At 37.0% G+C, this 22,204-nt stretch overlaps 1 protein-coding gene across 5 annotated transcripts in view; it reads right to left on the reverse strand.

Annotated features, from left to right (window-relative positions):
- The window catches only part of LOC125673993 (receptor-type tyrosine-protein phosphatase H-like), a 45,376-nt gene that overhangs the window by 20,707 nt on the left and 2,465 nt on the right, over window positions 1-22,204 (reverse strand). For 4 of the 5 annotated variants that reach the window (XM_056158661.1, XM_056158660.1, XM_056158659.1 and 1 more), the window contains exons 2-13: window positions 18,950-18,986; window positions 18,420-18,800; window positions 16,797-17,063; window positions 16,402-16,674; window positions 15,360-15,575; window positions 11,633-11,731; window positions 11,169-11,347; window positions 9,646-9,838; window positions 6,889-7,053; window positions 3,071-3,211; window positions 579-709; window positions 215-322 (exon numbers count right to left, since the gene is read on the reverse strand). In XM_056158661.1, coding sequence (XP_056014636.1) covers window positions 215-322; window positions 579-709; window positions 3,071-3,211; window positions 6,889-7,053; window positions 9,646-9,838; window positions 11,169-11,347; window positions 11,633-11,731; window positions 15,360-15,575; window positions 16,402-16,674; window positions 16,797-17,063; window positions 18,420-18,800; window positions 18,950-18,986 — 2,190 coding nt within the window. The remainder of the gene's footprint in view (window positions 1-214; window positions 323-578; window positions 710-3,070; window positions 3,212-6,888; window positions 7,054-9,645; window positions 9,839-11,168; window positions 11,348-11,632; window positions 11,732-15,359; window positions 15,576-16,401; window positions 16,675-16,796; window positions 17,064-18,419; window positions 18,801-18,949; window positions 18,987-22,204) is intronic. The other variant, XM_056158662.1, reaches the window with a different exon arrangement.

Genomic DNA, 22,204 nt, shown 5'->3' on the forward strand with positions numbered 1-22,204 from the left:
AAATATAATTTTCTGAGCCCATTAGATTTTACGTTACACAGTGTATCGAAGTAAAATGGGTAAAGTGATACTTTGATATACAAATAAAATTTAATCTTTATTCAACATTTCCCTTGTAATACACAAATGATTACAAAATGTCTCCCCAAGTTCTTCAAAACATTCATGAAGTTGGTTCTTGGAAAACTATGAATTTGTTACAACAGTCTCTTACCCTTATTTCATACTGTGTTTTTTCAGCTACGTTGATAGAAAAACTAAACTTTCTGTTGGTTAAAGACCAGAACATCGGATTAGGTACCATGAAGTTCCATGAATGCCCCTGAAATAAATGCACTCATTCTGAAAAATGGCAGATTATTCCGTTATTGTGCGAATAATGTGTCAAAAATCGCAGTGACCTGTGTCCAATCTCATATTACACATCTTATGTTAGCCTCCTCCTTTTATAGATTAAATTCTTAGATGACACAATGTATGCTATGATCTCTGTTTCTCTTGCTTAAAATGTAAAATAAATCCTTTTTGTAAAAATCGAATACAGATTTGTAAAAACTTTACAAAGAAACACAGCTTACGGCATTAACGTTCTCGAATTTGTAGCCAGTTATAGGACCATTTCGACTTTTTACATCTGCCTCTTCCCAGTCAATCTGAATTTTGTCGCAGTCTGAAATCTTTATCTTTAGTTTTTGTGGGCGTCCGAGTCCTGAAAAGAGCAGAGATACTACTTTGAATACAGGAAAACACGCTTACAGCAAAGTGTTGAAAATGAACAATTCTGATTCGTTATAAACGTAATTCAGGATATCCAATAAGTTCATGTTTTAAAACTACAGGTAATAACTATCACTTCGCTGTAGGCATGGATTTATTATAAGTGTGTTCGATGTAACTGTGTTTTACTGTATCTTTACAGATGAAACGTGTGGTGCATGTATTTGTTGGGTATTTTGCAACATTTTACCATAGCGGGTACCTGTAAACTGCGACATTGAAACGAAACGAAACCAGGAAAAACAAAACGAAACCAAGCGAGACTGAACGAAACAATGTTAGGCTAAAATTGTATTGATTTCTGGGGGGGGGGGATGAATATGGGGACAGTGACAGAGAAATATCGTTGCATTTCGACTTGATCATAAAGGACGGGACTTTCTCTTCTTTTCTCTCTTAGCAGTTAGGCGGATTCGATCATCTGATAATTCATGAAAAATCTTATATATCCCCTAATCATACACTATTCAACAACACAATTGGAACTATCGTCTGTCCTATTTGTCTACCCATACCTGGTATACAGAATTTTTCATTTAATAAAGTACAAGTCACACGTGTGGTTACACCTCGGGAGAGAGAGTACAACTTTTATTTTTTCTACATCTGAACAGCGATGTAGTTCACACCACTTCTAACATCGATGATCAATTGGGAAACCGTGCGCTCTACCATCGAACGATTGAATCATATCTGGACAACTGACCACCCGTAACACGTCATTTTCTCTAGACAACTGACCACCCGTAACACGTCATTTTCTCTAGACAAGTGACCACCCGTAACACGTCATTTTCTCTAGACAACTGACCACCCGTAACATGTCATTTTCTCTAGATACCTGACCACCCGTAACACGTCATTTTCTCTAGACAACTGACCACCCGTAACAAGTCATTTTCTCTAGACAACTGACCACCCGTAACATGTCATTTTCTCTAGATAACTGACCACCCGTAACACGTCATTTTCTCTAGACAACTGACCACCCGTAACACGTCATTTTCTCAGGACAACTCCCGTGGGGGACGAGCGAGTAGGACTGAATGGACCCACGGATGATGGAGAGGAACGAAGCATAATCAACCGTGGGTTTCCGACGATGATATTGCACGAGTTAACACTTAGTTTGGGTTGGGTAGGTTTGGGCAAAATAATATATGCTTTATAAATCTGTACTAATAATTGTAACGGACACTATCCCTCATTACTCCGAACATTCTTTATTCTTTTCCAAAATAATAATAATAAATAAATAAAACAAATAAGATTATGAGTAAAAACTTTAAGTTGCCAGGTATAGTTTCGATTTTAAATTAAGTTTAATTTGGCCTGGTTTCATTTCGATTTCGTTTTGCTGTAACCTATCATAACAGCATTTTCTCGTTTAGCTGTAGAGACCACAAACCCTTGACCAGACAATGTAAGTTCGGGATTATTTCAGGGATGTCGCCAAGATAGTTGAGCGAAAGATACACAATCACTGCATACATGATAAGTGCTTGATTTTCATGGGAGTTTTTCTGCGTTGCTTTGATTGCCCAATTTCTTTCTGTTAGACAAAATAAAAGTCAAATTATATATGGGATGTACTATGTACTTGTAGAGGCCACTCGGTTATCGATACACACTGAAAATGTGAAGAATCGCATAGTCCGGAAGAGCAAAAGAGCCTGCATCGCTTACAGCAAATGATACTTCAACACATGTATGGCGGAAACAATCATGTTTGCCAAAAGGTATAAATATAAAAAATATGCATTGTCTTTAATACATGTATCAGATTGATGCTCTACGATAATCTGCAGAAATCCCCCCCCCTTTTTTTTTTATCAATTACATGTAATTCTCCCGGAAGTGATTTGTAGCTTAGTGTATAACTAGACATCACGGGTGGTGTATCCGCGTTGTAAATACGGGTACATATCTCTTTACAGAGATCACTCTTGACAACAATAAAAAAGCAAAACAAAAGTCACACAAAAAGATTGGGCAAATGACAAGTTCCATATTTCTTTTGTAAAGAGTTATCCCAATCTTAATGTCACTGCATCTTACTATATAAAAATAGACCCCACTCATGTCGTCTCAGCCTGTAGTCAATATCCGATTAAATCAACAAGCACCTCTCTATCAGCTTTTAAGAAGTAAATATACTATTCAGTATGTATGTTCCCATAGTACAGGTAGTAAATACTCTTGTTTGATATACACTAATGTATTTCAGTTTAGAAGACGTTTAAGCACAGATTTTCCATAATTCTTTTAATTATGAACACCTTGATATACTTACTACCCCTAGGAGGTGTAGTAAATGCACGCAATGTGATCCCGTATGCATCTCCTGCTGATGTCCTTGGTCTGATACTTATGTTATAATTATAGTAGTTAGAGAGTTCGTTCCTTGTAGTGAAATCCGGATAGTAGAAAGGCACTACAAAATAAGACAATATTTACTATCAGCATCCTTTTGTAACAGAGATATACATTTTCTAGGATTTGAATACCGAACCTATAACGCGAAGATCAACTACTCTTAACAGTTGACCAACCTACCCGAGCAAGTTGAAGGGTCGAAAGCCAAATTCTATCACACATGTATCGAATACAAAATCTATTACAGAACATCAATATGTATATCTTAAAGCCTCTCCAGCGTAACAAAGTGTTTCAATCGATATCTTGTTTATCTCTAGACTACAGCCTATAAACATGATACTGTATAACACCACAGCCTATAGACCTGATCCTGTATAATACCACAGCCTATATACCTGATCCTGTATGATACCACAGCCTAAAGACCTGATCCTGTATAACACCACAGCCTACAGACCTGATTCTGTATAATACCACAACCTATAGACCTGATCCTGTATAACACCACAGCCTACAGACCTGATCCTGTATAACACCACAGCCTACAGACCTGATCCTGTATAACACCACAGCCTACAGACCTGATCCTGTATAAAACCACAGCCTACAGACCTGATCCTGTATAATACCACAGCCTAAAGACCTGATTCTGTATAATACCATATCCTATAGACTTGATTCTGTATAATACCACAACCTATAGACCTGATCCTGTATAATACCACACCCTATATACCTGATTCTGTATAACACCACAACCTATAGACCTGATCCTGTATAATACTACAGCCTACATACCTGGTCCTGTATGATACTACAACCTATAGACTTGATCCTGTATAACACCACAACCTACATACCTGATCCTGTATAATACCACAGTCAATAGACCTGATCCTGTATAACACTACAGCCTATAGACCTGATCCTGCATAATACCACAGCCTACAGACCTGATCCTGTATAACACCACAGCCTACAGACCTGATCCTGTATAATACCACAGCCTACATACCTGATTCTGTATAACACCACAGCCTACATACCTGATCCTGTATAATACCACAGCCTACAGACCTGATCCTGTATAACACCACAGCCTATAGACCTGATCCTGTATAATACCACAGTCTTAAGACCTGATCCTGTATAACACCACAGCCTACAGACCTGATCCTGTATAACACCACAGCCTACAGACCTGATCCTGTATAATACCACAGTCTACAGACCTGATCCTGTATAACACCACAGCCTACAGACCTGATCCTGTATAAAACCACAGCCTACAGACCTGATCCTGTATAATACCACAGCCTAAAGACCTGATTCTGTATAATACCATATCCTATAGACTTGATTCTGTATAATACCACAACCTATAGACCTGATCCTGTATAATACCACACCCTATATACCTGATTCTGTATAACACCACAACCTACAGACCTGATCCTGTATAATACTACAGCCTACATACCTGGTCCTGTATGATACTACAACCTATAGACTTGATCCTGTATAACACCACACCCTACATACCTGATCCTGTATAATACCACAGTCAATAGACCTGATCCTGTATAACACTACAGCCTATAGACCTGATCCTGCATAATACCATAGCCTACAGACCTGATCCTGTATAACACCACAGCCTACAGACCTGATCCTGTATAATACCACAACCTACATACCTGATTCTGTATAACACCACAGCCTACATACCTGAATCTGTATAATACCACAGCCTACAGACCTGATCCTGTATAACACCACAGCCTATAGACCTGATCCTGTATAATACCACAGTCTACAGACCTGATCCTGTATAACACCACAGCCTACAGACCTGATCCTGTATAATACCACAGCGTACAGACCTGATCCTGTATAATACCACAGCCTATAGACCTGATCCTGTATAATACCACAGCGTACAGACCTGATCCTGTATAACACCACAGGCTATAGACCTGATCCTGTATAACACCACAGCCTATAGACCTGATCCTGTATAATACCACAGCCTACAGACCTGATCCTGTATAATACCACAGCGTACAGACCTGATCCTGTATAATACCACAGCCTATATACCTGATTCTGTATAACACCACAACCTATAGACTTGATCCTGTATAACACCACACCCTACAGACCTGATCCTGTATAATACCACAGTCAATAGACCTGATCCTATATAACACAATAGCCTATAGACTAGATCCTGTACAACACCACAGCCTGCAAACCTGATTCTGTATAATACCAAAGCCTGCAGACCTGATCCTGTATAATACCACAGCCTACAGACCTGATCCTGTATAATACCACAGTCTATAAACTTGATCCTGTATAACACCACAGCCTACAGACCTGATCCTGTATACCACCACAGCATATAGACCTGATCCTGTATAATACCACAGCCTACATACTTGATCCTGTATGATACCAGAACCTATAGAACTGATCCTGTATAGCACCAGAGCCTACAGACCTGATTATGTATAATACCACAACCTACAGACCCGATCCTGTATAATACCACAGCCTACAGACCTGATCCTGTATAATACCACAGTCTATAAACTTGATCCTGTATAACACCACAGCCTACAGACTTGATCCTGTATGATACCACAGCTTACATAGCGAAACATTGTTTAGATTAAAGCCTACAGTGTTAATTCTTTGATACATTGAAATATATAGGGCTAATGCTGGTACGTGTATCAAAACAACAACCTCTACCCGACCGATTCTGTTACATTAAAGCCTATAGGGCTGATCATGGGTTAGACTGACCCAAACATGGCTGCTATTGAGTTAGACCAAAATCTAAAATCTACAGGGCTTATATTAGGTTAGACTGAAATGTACAGGGCTTATTTTAGGTTAGACTGAAATGTGCAGGGCTTATTTTAGGTTAGATTGAAATGTACAGGGCTTATTTTAAGATAGACTGAAATCTACAGGGCTTATTTTAAGTTAGACTGAAATCTACAGGGCTTATATTAGGTTAGACTGAAATCTACAGGGCTTATATTAGGTTAGACTGAAATCTACAGAACGTAATTTAAGTTAGACTGAAATGCACAAGGTTTATATGAAGATAGACTGAAATCTACAGGGCTTATTTTAGGTTAGACTGAAATGTACAAGACTTATATTAAGATAGACTGAAATCTACAGGGCTTATTTTAGGTTAGACTGAAATCTACAGGACTTATATTAGGTCAAACTGAGATCTACAGGACTTATATTGAGTTGGACAGGAATATTCAGTCTTATATTGGGTTAGACGGAAGCCTACGTTAGAAAGAACCCTCTATAGCTGGTATTAAATTGAAGCCTAAATGATTGGTATTGGGTTAGACCGAAGCCTACGGTGCTGACATTGGGTTTGACCAAAACCTACATGACTGATATTGAGTAAAACGGAAGTCTAGAGGGCTGATCTTTGATTTCTAAGGTGGGGTGTAAGATATCTATCATTAGAATGAAACCTAGTATGCAGAGCTGCCATGTGTCATTATGTTTGACACGTGAAATAATTTTCATTGTCTTTAGCTAGAATATCAACTGCAACATTCATATTTGTAAATTTGTTCTCTGGTAGATGTCGCAGTAGTCGGAGTACTGCATGTCCGCTAGATCATTCTTAGATTTGGGTAAAACTCACAAACCAACAAATACACTTCCGGAAATACAATCGTAAAACCTTGCCTTTCACAAACAGTGACTGTATCACTCTACCCTGCAACGCATCTCTGAGTACTACAAAATACTTTAGGTCTTCTCCCGGGAACGGTGGAGGGGTCCATGTAACATTAAAGTAGTTGTTGTTTGGAAAGGTGACGTGAATGGATCCATTTTCTACTAAGGCAGGTCCTGTAACAAATGAATTTGTTCAATTACACTATTTCATTCCATTTTCTAATATTTGTCAATTTAATTAAAATCAGATCTTCTCTAACAGTTATACTGGAGGAGGATCTCTCATCATCGCATGTCATGTTTTTTCACCTTTCACATTTGACCAATCAAATGAGGCTTTCGTTAACAAGGAAGTTGTGTTGTTATATTGAAACATACTTGGTATTTATTATACTCATGTTAATAATTATCGAGAAGCCTGGAAGAATAAACAAGAAGATGGCGGCGGCCATGAGCGATATTTTTACACCACCACAGAAAATACATTCTAACGATAATAGATGTAAAATATCTAAGTCTTCCTTGGGTCTTACTTTAAGGTTGATATTTCGAATTAGTTTAAACTCTTCATGGATCGACGACATCTTTTGTGAACTTGTAATCCAAATACGCTTCAGTGAAATTATTCCAGATTGATCCTCGATTTCTTGTCAACTTATTGTTATTGGTCGAATATTTTTTTGAATTATGAGACAGGGGTCAATAACATGACCTCAACGAGAATGCAGTCAGATCCTTCTCCAGCGTAACGGTTAGAGAAGATATGATTTTATTTACATAGTGATATACATGTATGTGCCGCTTTTCCAAGTTAATAAACAAATACAATTTATGATTTCCTTATAAAAACGCCTTTAAATACTCCGTACCAAACAGATATATTTTATGAAATCAATAGTTGTAATAAAGAAATTTGCCGCATCAGATATGATTTCTGCAGGAATGTGGATTGATAAGAAACGTAAGAAAGCAGCAATTTAACGGTAACTTTTACATCATGACGATATATAACATTATTGTAAAATAATAAGTTTTATGTAACCGCGTTCCTCTTTAAAAAAATATTGTGATAAACTTTGTAGAGTGTGATGTTTATTTTAGGTGTTTTTCATGGTTTTAGCCTGACCCCTATGTTTTGGTCACGTGACGAAAAGTTAGCGTCACTTGATCATTGTTGCATTGGAGCTTGTAGAAAATTCTTGCCAAATAATTTATCAAATTATTAACCCACCCACCTTTCCCGACGCTCACCGAGCATTTTACACTTTGTTCTCATAAGGCAATTTGCTTTTGAACGCCAACTTTGGGCATTTTGTTTTTGAACGCCAACTTTTGGGTTGTATTGTATATATGTTTTTACACTTTGTTCTCTGTTTTTAAATCTTACAGTATTTTGTTTTATATCAGGGGAGATCATTAGGCAACTTTCATTAGCAACAATGTATGATAATTATGGGTGATATCCCCTTTTTACAGTGTCATTGTTATTTCTACATTAATTTGTTTTTATATCAGGGGAGATCACTACGCAATTTTAAGTAGTATCAATGTATATCATTCTGGGTGATCTCCCCTTTTTACATTGCCATCACAATAAATGACAATTCACACAAGTAATGGTATCTGTCTTACTGTTGGGGTCAGAGCAACACGTTTCTGTGATCCTCATTAAACGGGTATTGCATAAAACAGCATATATGTAAAACAAGATAGAAAAGTTACCGAGTCTTCATTTAATACAGTAAAATGCTCATGTAAATTCGGCGAAACATGACATTTTTCTCCCTTGTATATATTTTAGAAGTATTTTCGACAAATTTTTGTTGTTGTCTCTGCTCTTTACTCCACGAATACAAAAGTGGCAATATGATAGTCCCCCCCCCCCCCGCCCATTTTTGAATGTCTAAATTTGAAATAATATTTTTTTTAATTGATTTTATATTGTTTAACGTCCCTCTCGAGAATTTTTCACTCATATGGAGACGTCTGTGAAGGTCTGCAAAATTTAGGCCTATGCTCGGCTCTCACTACCTTTGAGCAGGGAGGGATCTTTATGTGCCACACTGCTGTGACACAGGGCCTCGGTTTTTGCGGTCTCATCTGAAGGACCGCCCAATATAGTCGCCTCATACAACAAGCAAGGGGTACTGAGGACCTATTATATATATATATATATATATATATATATATATATATATATATATGACACAGTAACTATAATATGGATTTTTTGGAACGATACAAAAATCTGATTAGCCTTAACTTAGAATGTATCAATGTCTATGAAAAAGCATGTAAACCCTATCAAGTCATTTTCCCGGATAGCTGTAACAGTTAGGGTTTGAGATTTTAGTATTCCAAACACAATGTAGCAGGTTCGATTCTCTATTGAAATGTTCTAGATTTTCTTTTCTTCCCTTAAGTAAATTGAAAGTATAGGATAATGTATTCAGTGGCGTAGCTTCCATTGAGGCAACCGAGGCAGCTGCCTCGGTAAAAAAAAACCCCACCTTTTACGTTGTTAAAATGTCGATAGCCTCTGGGGGACTGCGCCCCCCACACCCCCTGCCTCGGTAATATTCGAACCCAAGCTACGCCTATGGTATTTATATCTACAATCCTCAGATATTTTTTAAAATTGTTCAGAATACATGTCACCCTACGGAATGTGAAATAGGGTTAAATTCGCACCCCACTCAATCATGCCATGTCTAACAAGCTCACTTTAAAATAAATAAAACGTAAGAAACACTATGCACAACTTACTTATACTAACAGTTGTTAAGTTAATTCCTACTGGAGATCTCCCAGGGCCCACTTTCGTATATCCAACCACGTGTACAGTGTACGTCGTCCCAAGTCGAAGATCTTTGATACTCAAATTCATTTCTTTTTGGTTTTCTAGCAGGGCGGTGTCATTTTTAATAATACACGTATCATTCGGAGGACCAAAAAGAGTCTGAAATAAATTTCAAAGCATTTCATTAACTAAATATAAAACAGCATTTGCTTGTACATCATTAAATTGATCCCCAGAATTCAACGCAAACACAGCGGTTCAAAATTGAAATTTGTATTTCGCGACCAAGAATCATCAAGGGGTATACATTCTGAACTGGATCTACGAAAACACCCCCAAACTTTAAGCATTACAAAATTCTATTTCGCCACTAAACTTAAATGAATTATATGGAAATCATTAGTTTAATATAATATGTACAAGTGTAGTATGATATCCTGGAGAAATGTGTTGTATGTCCTTTGTGAATTTAAACTGTACAAGTGTAGTCAGGGCCGTAAATTACATGGAGGCGGAGGAGGCAGCTGCCTCCTCCAACTTTTGAGCCAAAAAAAAATAAAATTTAAAGTTCATTAGAATTTATGTTGTTTCCAATAACTAAGAACATGATACCTCCCTTAAAAAGCATTCCAAATCTTTCTTTTAGAATGAGTTAGTCAAGTAACATCTTAGAAGGCCCTAGAATCAAGGATTTTGCACGAAACGTGTTCAGTGTGCACAAAATGTGCTCAGCGTCTGGGGGCCTGGGCGGCCCCCAGACCCCCGCCTAATTTCCTGCCTCCTCCAAATTGAAGGTTAATTTACGGCCCTGGTAGTATGATATCCTGAAGAAATGTGTTGTATGTCCTTTGTGAATTTAGAATAACTTTAAAAGCCTGACCACGTTGATCGTGACTTTGACCTTTACCTGGCCTCAAGAACATAAACTGAAAATAGACTAAAATTCAAATCCAGCTAACTTCTGAAATGATTTTCATAAAGAAATAAAATTTTCAGTATATGTTAATTTTTATAAACCTGTAGTTTTTTAAAACATCTGTGCTAGATGAATCTAAGATATCAGTGATTAAGATTTGGACTCAAGTCTATTCTCAGTTTATGGTCTTGAGGCCCGAATTACTTCCTTTAGCCATTACTTAACAATACCCTGACCATTCAGTTTTTCCAGATTTGTATTTACAGAGAGACAGAAACACAAAAACGATTTTTGATAGCGGCCATTTGAACCAACAAACGACAGTCGCATAACGAGTAAAAGTTTGTACTCCAAGTTTCCATCCTTCCCTTTTATAGATTCTGCAGAATGCTAAAGCGAGGCCAAAGGTCAGAGTACAAAAACACACAGATCACGATATGTAATAGTATGAACGGAGAGAAATTATCCAGAAATGATTTTAAAATATTCCAGATTGATCCAGAAGTGATGTAAAAATACAAAAGACGTGGACGACGCGCTATCAATCATTAATCCATTGTAATAATTTCTCACGCTATTGCAGAAGCCGATACAGAGGAAGTATATCCGACACTGAGTGATATTGGGGCCCCTTTCCAGCACAGCTCTGTATCCCAGTATATCTCCATTTGGTGTAACTGGTCTTCCCCAATGAATAGTACCACTGGAATTAGTTTTCTCTGCTGCTGATAGGGTCTTAACTCTACCAGGAACTAAAAAGTTAACAATCTATTTCAATACAATCATACATATATGACTGCACCACAAAAACCATCTGCATAATGATTTGTCCGAAACTACATTTTTTTGTGTTTTGTACCACGAGCAATTTAAATGTAATGCATGACAGCATGACATGCAAACAGAATATGTTTATGAATACATGAAAAAAGAAATTGCAATTTTCAAAGTATTTACAACAAATATTAAAACTAACAAATCTTATCTCAAGTGAACATATATAATAATCTTTGAAATGTTAGTAAAGTATTTTTTACCATCAGGTAATGTTTTCACTTGTCCTGTTGTAGAATTAAAACTTCCAGAACTGTTGTACTTGTCGTTTTCAGTGAAAACATTTATAGAATACGCAACACCTGAAAGAAAGGTATATAGTGATATTGTACATGAACATCAAACGGTAAAATCTTACTTCGAAGATGTAAATTCATGTTTTTGATACCATGCATGCAAGGGTTTTTATAAACTCGTATTCTGGGGTATTCTATTGGGTACCTTCAAAATTACTAAAGTGACTTCGACCTTTATACCCTTCCTAAAGTCTTTATCCTCTCTTTTTCTATACTGATAAAGATTGAAATTTGAATGAAGTAAGTCCCCAATCAAGTACGTGTATTCATTGCGTCCATTAGTCGTAGGGACTGACTATCGGTAGGACATTCATGGAAATTAAATTCATTTAAGAAACTAGTGAACTATGATATATGTGTTTGCGTGTGTGATGAATATTTGATAGTAAAACTGAAACGTGTTTGTAAATTGATTTTCTTACTTTTTTTCCCAATTTTTAAAGTTACCGGTTGCTGTTGCCTTGGTATTAGGTCCCGTGAGTCCCGGGTTTGATTTCGATACCGATGTTTACGCAAATGTCACCAAGGTCATTTGCAAACACCGTTCCTGATATACTGTTTTTGACTACGGATTATTTCGTTTACCTGATTTAGATAAGAGGGAATACGGCGGGTGTGATCGGTCAGTAGGGGATGCTTACTTCTTTTAGACACCTGATCAAACATTTAGTGTTTCTAGGGGTCCATGTTTGCCCTGTTGGTGATTTTTTGGTATTCTTTACCGGCTTTATGAAACCGCCGCCGTGGTCTAGAGATTAGAGCGTTCGCCTCGCATGCGGAAGGCCGGGATTCGAATCGTGGCCGCGACAAACCTAACTCGTTAAAACAGGTAAAGACAGTTCCATCACCAAACGCTTGGTATCAGGTGTGAATGTTATGGATCCTCGTAGATGACCTTAAAAACGGATGCCCCGTGTCAATCGTAACCTTCCATATTTTTGTTTTACGTTTAACACAGGTAATGGCTGTTCCTCGCTTAGCGCTCGACATAAGATTTGATTGGTTGATTGTATATTGTTTAACGTCCCTCTCAAGAATGTTTCACTCATACGGAGACGTCACCACTGCTAGTGAAGGGCTGCAAAATTTAGACCTATGCTTGGCGCTCATGACCTTTGAGCTGGGAGGGATCTTTATCGTGCAACACCTGCTGTGACAGGGGACCTCGGTTTTTGTGGTCTCATCCGAAGGACCGCCCCATTTAGTCGCCTCTTACGACAAACAAGGCGGTACTGAGGACTTATTCTAATCCGGAGCGACATAAGAGGTAAAAGTCAATGACCTTTCAGACATCACCTTCAAACCAGAGGTCCCCTATCACAGTAGGCGTTAACACGAGAAGAAACCTTCACTTGCAGTTTGTTATACGTCCCGTCGAGAGTTCTTAACTCATTTTGAGACATCACCAGCTGTAGATGAAATACCACACAAATTCAGACCTAAGCTTAGCACTCATGGCGGTTGTACAACGTGGTATTGTCCGTTGCTAAGGTCATATAAAAATAACCGTGATTCTCACTCCAGAATGCCGAGTGTTTGGTGAACGAGCGATCACTGTCTATGTTAACGTATGAGGTTTGACGCGGCCATGGCAAGAGGGTGGTTCAAACTCGGGACCTCCCGGTTACGAAGTGAATGCTCTACCACTGAGCTACCGCAACCGGTTGGTGATTGTTTTTACACGAGAGACACATTCTCAAATGGGGCGTTTATAAAACAGCGTATAAACAAAAGAAATATACTGAACTCCCTATTCAGGAAGTTTAGTAAGTGGATACACGTACGTGTACACATTCCGTTACATGTGTAATTATACATCTGGTTGCATAATTGATTTCGGTACATGTACTTCAATAGGTTTGGTTGGAATTTTTCACTTTTCACTCATAAAAGACGTAACCAATCCGCTGAAGGGCTGAAATACATATGGTTACATGTACATTTTTTGTGCATCATTACAAATGATTACTTGAACCTCTTTACATTTCGTTGTACATGTAACTCTGTACATATGTTAAACTGAAGTTTTGAAATGTACATGAGGACATGAACTATGATACTTTTCGCCTGTACACTTACTGAAGCGCGTTAGTGTTAACACCCTTATATATTTTCATAAGTGAAATTCATTTCTTATCTTTACATTCTGTTATAATTTCTGTCAGAAAATTTCCAGCCGTTGACATAGCCGTACTATATTTATCAAGATCAATACGCACATACTTCACATTCACGAGGAAATGGATATCGTTTCCATTGGTAAAGGTATCGAAGGCAAAAACATTGGAAATGTAAATACCTATATCTCTATCTCACATAACTGTGGAGTTCACCCTACTTCGTACATGTACATGAATTCATTATTAAGCCCATAATCTTGAAAAGTACGCACAGATTACACTATGATATGTATCTTATACTAATTCGTTTTTAAAATACACGTATTATATATTTAAGGAATAATGTTGGAAGATAACCTCTGAGGTCAAGAAATGTTGTTTTGAAATATAAAAACCGAGGAGTTAGCCGAGGTTTTAATATTTCAAACAACATTTCGAGACCGAGGAGGTTACCTTGCATCATCCTTGAAATTTCTATTGTATTACGACTCAGCCGATCGTTTACATGTAGCTACGAATTAGGTCACTTTGTGACGTCATGGGAATATTCCGACACGGCCTGCAGGTTTTTTGCTGACGAAAAAGCTATTTTGAAAAATATTTCAAGTATATAGGTTAATGTTGACTGATTGTATCAACTGATCTGAATAATAAAACTACATATACCTTGTACTTGTGTCTGTGCATCGCCTTATTTGTTTACATGTGTATCGATCTCGGAACGAACTTCAATGTTTATGTACATACATATATTTACAATAAATAACACTCAATGTTATAAATGTGTATGTTATACATGTATATGAATACAGATAATTCTAAATTTATTTAAACGATGGCTGACCAACATTCAATTGGTGTGTTCTACAAGAAGAAAATGTTGAAAAAACACATTATGGGATTTGTGGGCTATGTTCGTTGTCATGGCAACCGTTACATCACATTTCAGTGCATAATTAATATCTTCAAGATTTTTCCTTTCAGAATATGTATAGGTTACATTATGAAAATGTGACTAGAAAATGCTTTGGTTTCAATTTGAATTTTTTTTTATCAGCTTTGAAGGAAAACTACAAAATTTCTGGTAGATAAAGGGTTAAATGATAACTGTTCTTTAGTCATTTATGAATTTGTTTTGCAACATATATTGATGATCTTTTATGATTATAGAATGGAATTATCAGTAATTCACTTCATTGTTGCATTAGTCAAACACAAAGTGCAAGTAAGATGTATATGACTTTTCTCATCATCAATAAATATTACGTATGAAGGTATATCACAGAATAATGACTGTGGCAATACTTTGATCTTTGTAATAACCGTGGTAGACTACACCGTACTGTATATTGGATGTGCATGTGTCTGTATATAAATGTACCTTAACCGGGTTTAGACTATCCGAACTGTATATTGGATGTACATGTGTCTGTATATAAATGTACCTTACCCGGTTTTAGATTATCCGAACTGTATATTGGATGTACATGTGTCTGTATATAAATGTACCTTACCCGGTTTTAGATTATCCAGAACATAGATGTTGGAATCTTTCTTGTTGATGGCAATCTCGTTTTTCATATCGTTGACGTCATCGCTGTAAATTTTATATCGAAGCTTGAAGATATACTTGATGATGTCTCCATTCGGCATGTCGGTGTCAGTGATGTTTAAAGATATATTATGCTGTCCGACACCGACAACTTCAACATGTTGTGGTGGATAAGGTTCTAGAAATATTATTAATGACATTACATGAAATTTGTACTACATATATATATGTAAACATGTCGACTGTGCATATTGAAATCCAGGTATGGCATACTTATTGATTGCTTGACATGAAGATCAATTTGAGTTTCATATTGGTTATAAAGTTCAGTTATACATTATATCACGTGATCTAGATATTTCAAAACCAATCTCATCTTTAAATTGTTAGGTATTGTGCTCATGATCTTTAAAAAAGTTGAACTTCTTTATCATTTCGTTGTCGAATGAAGTTAACGAACTTTTTTGCAACTGGGCCCAGGCCTCAATACCATAAACTGAGACATCAGTTAAAATTTTGATTACTTATATCTTAAGATTTATCTAGCACATATCTATTTTTTAAAAACTGCTGGTTTACAAAAAAATCAAATGCAAATATATACTGAAAATTTAATTTGTTTAAGAAAAATATTTTTAAAGTTAGCTGGATTAAAAATGTAGCCTTAAGTCTATTCTCAGTTTATGGTCTTGAGTCCCGATGACACAGTGTCCACTCACAACAGATGCAAAGTAACCCGCCCTCCACATAATGACTCATTCAAGAAATGAAACAGACAAACTATATTTATCAACATCCATACGCGAATTGTTCACAAATGCATCGCATTCATAAGGAAATGATTAACATTAAAGTTGGTAAAGATATCTAGATGAAATTGAATATGTTTTTTAAAAAGTCCGGAAGTCTACAATACACAGTCTATCTATAAAAAAAGTAATACCTGTAGATGTGGTCCGGAAGTGTACAATACACAATCTATATAAAAAAGCAATACATTGTACCTGTAGTGGTGGTCCGGAAGTCTAACACTGCAGTTGAACTATTGCTCGGGTACGGAACACCTGTGTCCTGGATGACGGTAAGCCGGTATTTTGTCCCAGGCTTTAGGCTGGTTAATGTTATGTTATTGTACGTTGTTTCATAAGCTATAGACACCCCGGGTCCCGTAAGCGACACGTAGAACTTCTCAGCTTTATCATTTTGCAGAGTCCATGTAAGCGATACATTTGGTGCCTTGTATGGAATACTCTCGTTAATGATTGGTTTTCTGGGAGCTGGAATGGAATTTAATTAGCATATATTTCTTTAATCCTATCCTTACAAAACACATACTATTTTTGTCGCATTACTATACGATAAATAACAATGACTGAAACATATATACATATATGTTTACCTGTTCTAACATATTCCAGATTGGAGTTCACGGCTGAGAGTCTCATATCTCTCCCCCTGATGTTAGAGGTGATCATGACAGAATGAATCTCTCCGTCAGTCAGATTCTTGATCAAGTGTGGAGAGCTAACATTGCTGACCACAGAATCATTGAATGTAATGGTATAATACACGTGGACTCCAGAATAATCTAATCCATTCATCCATGATATCAGCAATGATGTTTCTGTCACACTTTCCACCGTTATGGTCACTTTGAAATCGCCAACTGAAACAGTAAAAAAAAAGTGTGAGAAATGTACATGTATATGCATATCTGTTTACTCGTGCTCGTGCAAATACAATAACTTTGTTGAGATGATATCAGAAATTTAATGGCATTCAATACTGTGTATTTTCATTTCCAATGGGTTTTTTCTTTGATATATTTACCAATTGAAATGATAGAGATTTTCTCATGAATGTGGACGACGTGCGTATGAATCTTAATAAATATAGTTCGACTATTTCAACGGCTGGGAATTCCGATAAAAATGTAAAAAATTGGATTTCATTTTTAAAAATACATGAAGGTATCAAATGCAACACTTCACGCCAGGATACTTTGCGCTGGTGTAAAACAGTTCACTCCCTCATGTATACACAAGATAGAAAGTAAAGCAGTGTGCCTGAGAATATATAATTGCCTTGTATGAAATATACGAATCTTCATGATAGCATACTTACTATATATGACATGATTTCTGTTAGTATTTAGCAAGTAATTATACACAAGATACCAAACTTATATTTAACGATTACTGGACAATCACGTGTTATTCCAGAACAGTATCCTCAATGTAAGTGGAACAGAAAAGGTAAGTGAAAAAGAATAATATCGAGAATTCGATGAAGATGTCTACATGAAACCTGCCAACGATCACTCACAGCCAATTACTGAGATTTATAACGATAACAAGGTGAATTATGCAACTGTCCAGAACTGACAATATTACATACAAATCAACGTTTTCTAATGATGGAATACGCAAGTTCCGAGTTACACAAAAATTATTTCCCTTTGTCGAACTCTTTCGCATTTTATGACGTATGGTGGGTACACAATGTATACATTATATCGTAGACTGGCATTGTACATAACGATTACGTACGATTAATGTAATAAAAGCGTAACTTTTGTTTATATCAATCACTGGTATGTATATTCTGGCCATATCAAGCATAATCTGTTTGAATAAGATTATCAAATTGGCTATTAAATCATTATTCGTTTCCTCTTCTACAGGAGTGACGCTTTTATCAAAGAAAGATGGCAATTAACAGTATTTGTTTGAGCCATTTTGTTATCCAATACTCATAAACTCACTAAAGTTGCCTTTCCCCTGAGATAGGATGGTCTCAGAAACTCTGGATATCATCTTTTAAGAAATAATACAACGATAGTAATTAGTAAATGTACCCACTGTCATCATATTTAAGTCATAATTTACGGAAGAGTTCGACTTAGGGAAATAACTCTTGGGGAACTCAGAACTTCCGTATTAGGTTGTATGTGTATCGATACCTCAATTATTACTACTTATCAACTGCCATTAAATTTATATTAATTTATAATCTGACGTACCTGGTTTACACTCATTCTCTGTTACAAGAACAAAGTCGGCTTTGCATTGACAAACCCCAACAGTGTTGTTACATATTGAATCTGAGACAGTGCAGTTCTCGTTACTCGTGCAGTTGGTCAAGGTGATCGGCGGAAGAGGAGTAGTTGACACGTACATCGTAGTTGTCTCCATCATCGTAGTTGTCTCCATCATCGTCGTGGTTTCCATGGTAGTCGCGTCTGTTTGTGAGGTTGACATAGTAGTGGCGTTCTCCATAGTTGTTGACATCGTCATGGTAACGTTTGTCATGCTGGCTGGTGAGACGGAAGTGGTGTCATCAGATGTGGAGTAATCGGATTCCGTTGTCGTGGAGGTTATGCTAGATGATTCAACAGTCGTGTCTGTGAAAATAATTCAAAGTATAATCGGTGTATTTCATCTTAGATTGAAAGAAGAAACTGGATGGATTAGTTTGACTCTCCGTAATTCAGTAAACTAGGTGTGACCCCCTAAAGTAGCAGTTCATCATTTTTATAAGCATCCAACTTACCTTCCGTTGTGGTTTCACAGTTCAGACGGGGAACCACCTAAAACGTAAAGGATGCAAAATAATCAGGAAAAAATAAGATGCTATATAATCATTCAAATTTACGTTACCGATTTTTTTTTTCAACCTGGTTTGAGAATTTGACGGTTTAATTTTAAAGGGATTCAAACAAATTCGTGAACTTGTTTTAGATCAAATCTGGCCGTCATGAGGCACGCAGAATTAACACACCCCCCCCCCCCCCAACACACACAGTGTTTTGAGAACGTCCATTTTCCGTTATTTTAACATGCCAAATTATTTCCACATGCAAAGTAATTTATATTGGCTGATTGTCTCTACCCCTTTGAGGTCATCTAAGTTACTCGGGTGACCTATTGATCCTGGTCTGCGTCCGCCGTCATGCGCGCCAGTCGTGCATTAACAACTGAACATTTTAACTTCTGATTCTAGGGCGGGGCCAATCTTGCAAATGGTGTTTATGTGTAAAGCATTTGAATAACGTCATCTTTAATGCTATTGAAACTTAATGAAGAGGTAGTTCTCTACGAAATTGTAAATTACATGATCCCAGAGTTAAGGGTTTTGGAATCAGAGTGGGGCCAAAATGGTCATAATGATCAAATGTGTGTGCTAACAATTGAATATTTTTCACTTCTTCTTGATAACTAAACTTCCAATTCTTTTGAAATTTGGTATGAAGCATCTTTGGGACAAGGGGGTATAAATTCTGATTTTCAGGATTCCTCTCCCACGGGACCTTAGTAGCGAGGCAAAAACTGCCGCATATTGACCAATTTTTAAAATTCTTCTTTTCTACAACTGCACATTGGGAGAGAAAATTAAATGCATTGTCATGTAGAGCAGAAAGGCCTCAACCAAATTGAAACATCAAAGATCCTCGAGGTAAAGGCTCTGATTCCATAGGGTTTCTGTGTAAAATATTTTAATAACATCTTGTCTAATGCTATTCATGAAATGTGAAAATAACGAACAGGGATCAAACGGTTAAATAGAAATTGAATAAATATCTAGAAGGCGCATGTAATCCTTTACCAAAATTGTAAATTTCATGATCACAGGGGGTAGGGGTTTTGGTACAAGGGTGGGGCAAAAATGATCGTAGTAATTGAATGTCTTCATCATTTGAAAGACTTCTTTAATTTTGCTGATACGATATAAAACCTAAATGCATATTTAAAACCAAACTTTGAATTTCGCAGCCCCAGGGTTTTGACTATAGGGCGGGTCCATCATAGTCATATAGTGTTAATATAGTACATGTATATATTTGGTAGGTCTTTCATCAATATGAACACTTTTTAGGGCATTTGTGGTTTTTTTAAAGAACACATTACATAATGCTGCTGAATATTAGAATTTAACTTAGATATGTAGAACAGGAAAATTATCCGAGATTCCGTAGCCTTTGGGGCTAGTGATACTTTAAACTAATACACGAGTGATCGATTAGGTTTGTCTCTTGTTGATAGTGGTGTTGAATGGTCAGGTTGTAAGTTTAAACGATGTATATTGAACCGAAGTAGTTATAGTTATGAACGAATGTGTCCCACTCCCAACTAACCCCGATTTAGAATTCAGAAGTTTGCGTAAAACAACGTCTTTTACATTTTTTTTCGCTTGTCGCGAATCTTAAACAATTTTGAGACCAACATTTCAGGCTGGTCCACACTTTGAAACACGATGCTTGGTCCCTGATCAATCCAATACAATGTTTTCCTTGATTCACGCCAGCTATTACTTATTAGGTGTGTTACCTGTTCTGACTGTCTACAGACATTTGTCGGTTTGTTAAAGTCCATATAAAGTGAAGCCAAGCCTTCTATAGACTTTAACAAACCGACAAATTCTGTAGACAGTCAGTAACAAACCTAATAAGTGTTTTGTTTTGTCGAGGGCCAATACGCCTTACTTGTAGAAACAAGTATTTGTATAAAAAAGAAACACAATCATAAAAACGTTCCCGACGCCATGTTGTCGTAATCACGTGATGCGTTGTATCCAATGTCGGATCAACATTCTAGTACGAGTCATTCTTCAGCAATCAATAATCATAAACATAATTTGTATAATAATGACTGACGAGGCAAAATTTTGATTGATCTATATCATCTCCATATAACTGCTTTAAATTGATTGATTTATTGATTGATTGCTGTTTTCCGCCACACTCAACAATTTTTCAGTTATCTGGTGGCGCCCAGCTTTTATTGGTGGAAGAGAGAACCCAGATGTAATGTACCTGGGAAGAGACCCCTTCGGCAAGTAAACTGGTAAACTTTCGCACTTACCTGCGCGAGCGAGATTCGAACCCGTGGCGACCAGAGGTGAAAAGCCATGTGATTTTGAGCGCGATGCTCTAACCACTCGGCCATGGAGGCTCTAAACGGCTTTTAAGTGAAGTGGGTATCACCTTGATCATCTCTTAGGATCCTCTTTTCTTATTCAACTGTGCATTACACGTGGAGTACTCGTTTCATTATCTACACACTCGAGCCTCTAAGAAATCTCCACTTCTCCACTTCATAACACAGAATGTTACTGGAACTATATGCTTTGGTGGAGTGGAATTTTATTTGTTTTTTAATTTTCACACACAATTGTCATGCCAACAATACTTAAATCTGAAAACTAAAGGAATAAAATCTCTGAGGGGGGCACTGACTGCGACCTGTCTAAGCATTCCATCTCAACAAGTACACGGAAGTGTTATATTCATTTACACTAAAGACAGGGCTGTTCCTCCTTCAATTACCGATAATGGTGAAGTAGGTAATCATAATAAGTAACTGTTTTATCGCTTTTTATATACCTCCCTCTATTAACATGTATCGTTCTATCTATCCTACTACTCAACACTTAAATTAGTGATCGGAATAAGAAGGCAATCAGTTTACAGACAATATATTTTATAGGGAATGTTTATTTTATAACATTTAGCTTTAGCCCTAGGACAGTCGATTTGTGGTGTGATGTGTGGTGATGTGCATGTGTGTATGTATGTGTGTGTGGTGTGTGTGTATGTGTGTTATGTATATGTGTGTGTGCAGCGGGATAGGGGGTTACAGACCACCACGACAAAAAGGTAGTTAAAACTACAGGCGGTCTTAGTAACATATAGTTATCGCGTGCCTTTTTTTTCATCATAATCAAAACGCCGTGGAGTAGTATGCATTAGAGTGCATTACATTACATCAACAACGAAGTGTACGTACGGAGTTACTCACTTCGGGAAGC

The sequence above is a fragment of the Ostrea edulis genome, chromosome 3, assembly GCF_947568905.1.
Source record: "Ostrea edulis chromosome 3, xbOstEdul1.1, whole genome shotgun sequence".
Taxonomy (NCBI): Eukaryota; Metazoa; Mollusca; class Bivalvia; order Ostreida; family Ostreidae; genus Ostrea; species Ostrea edulis.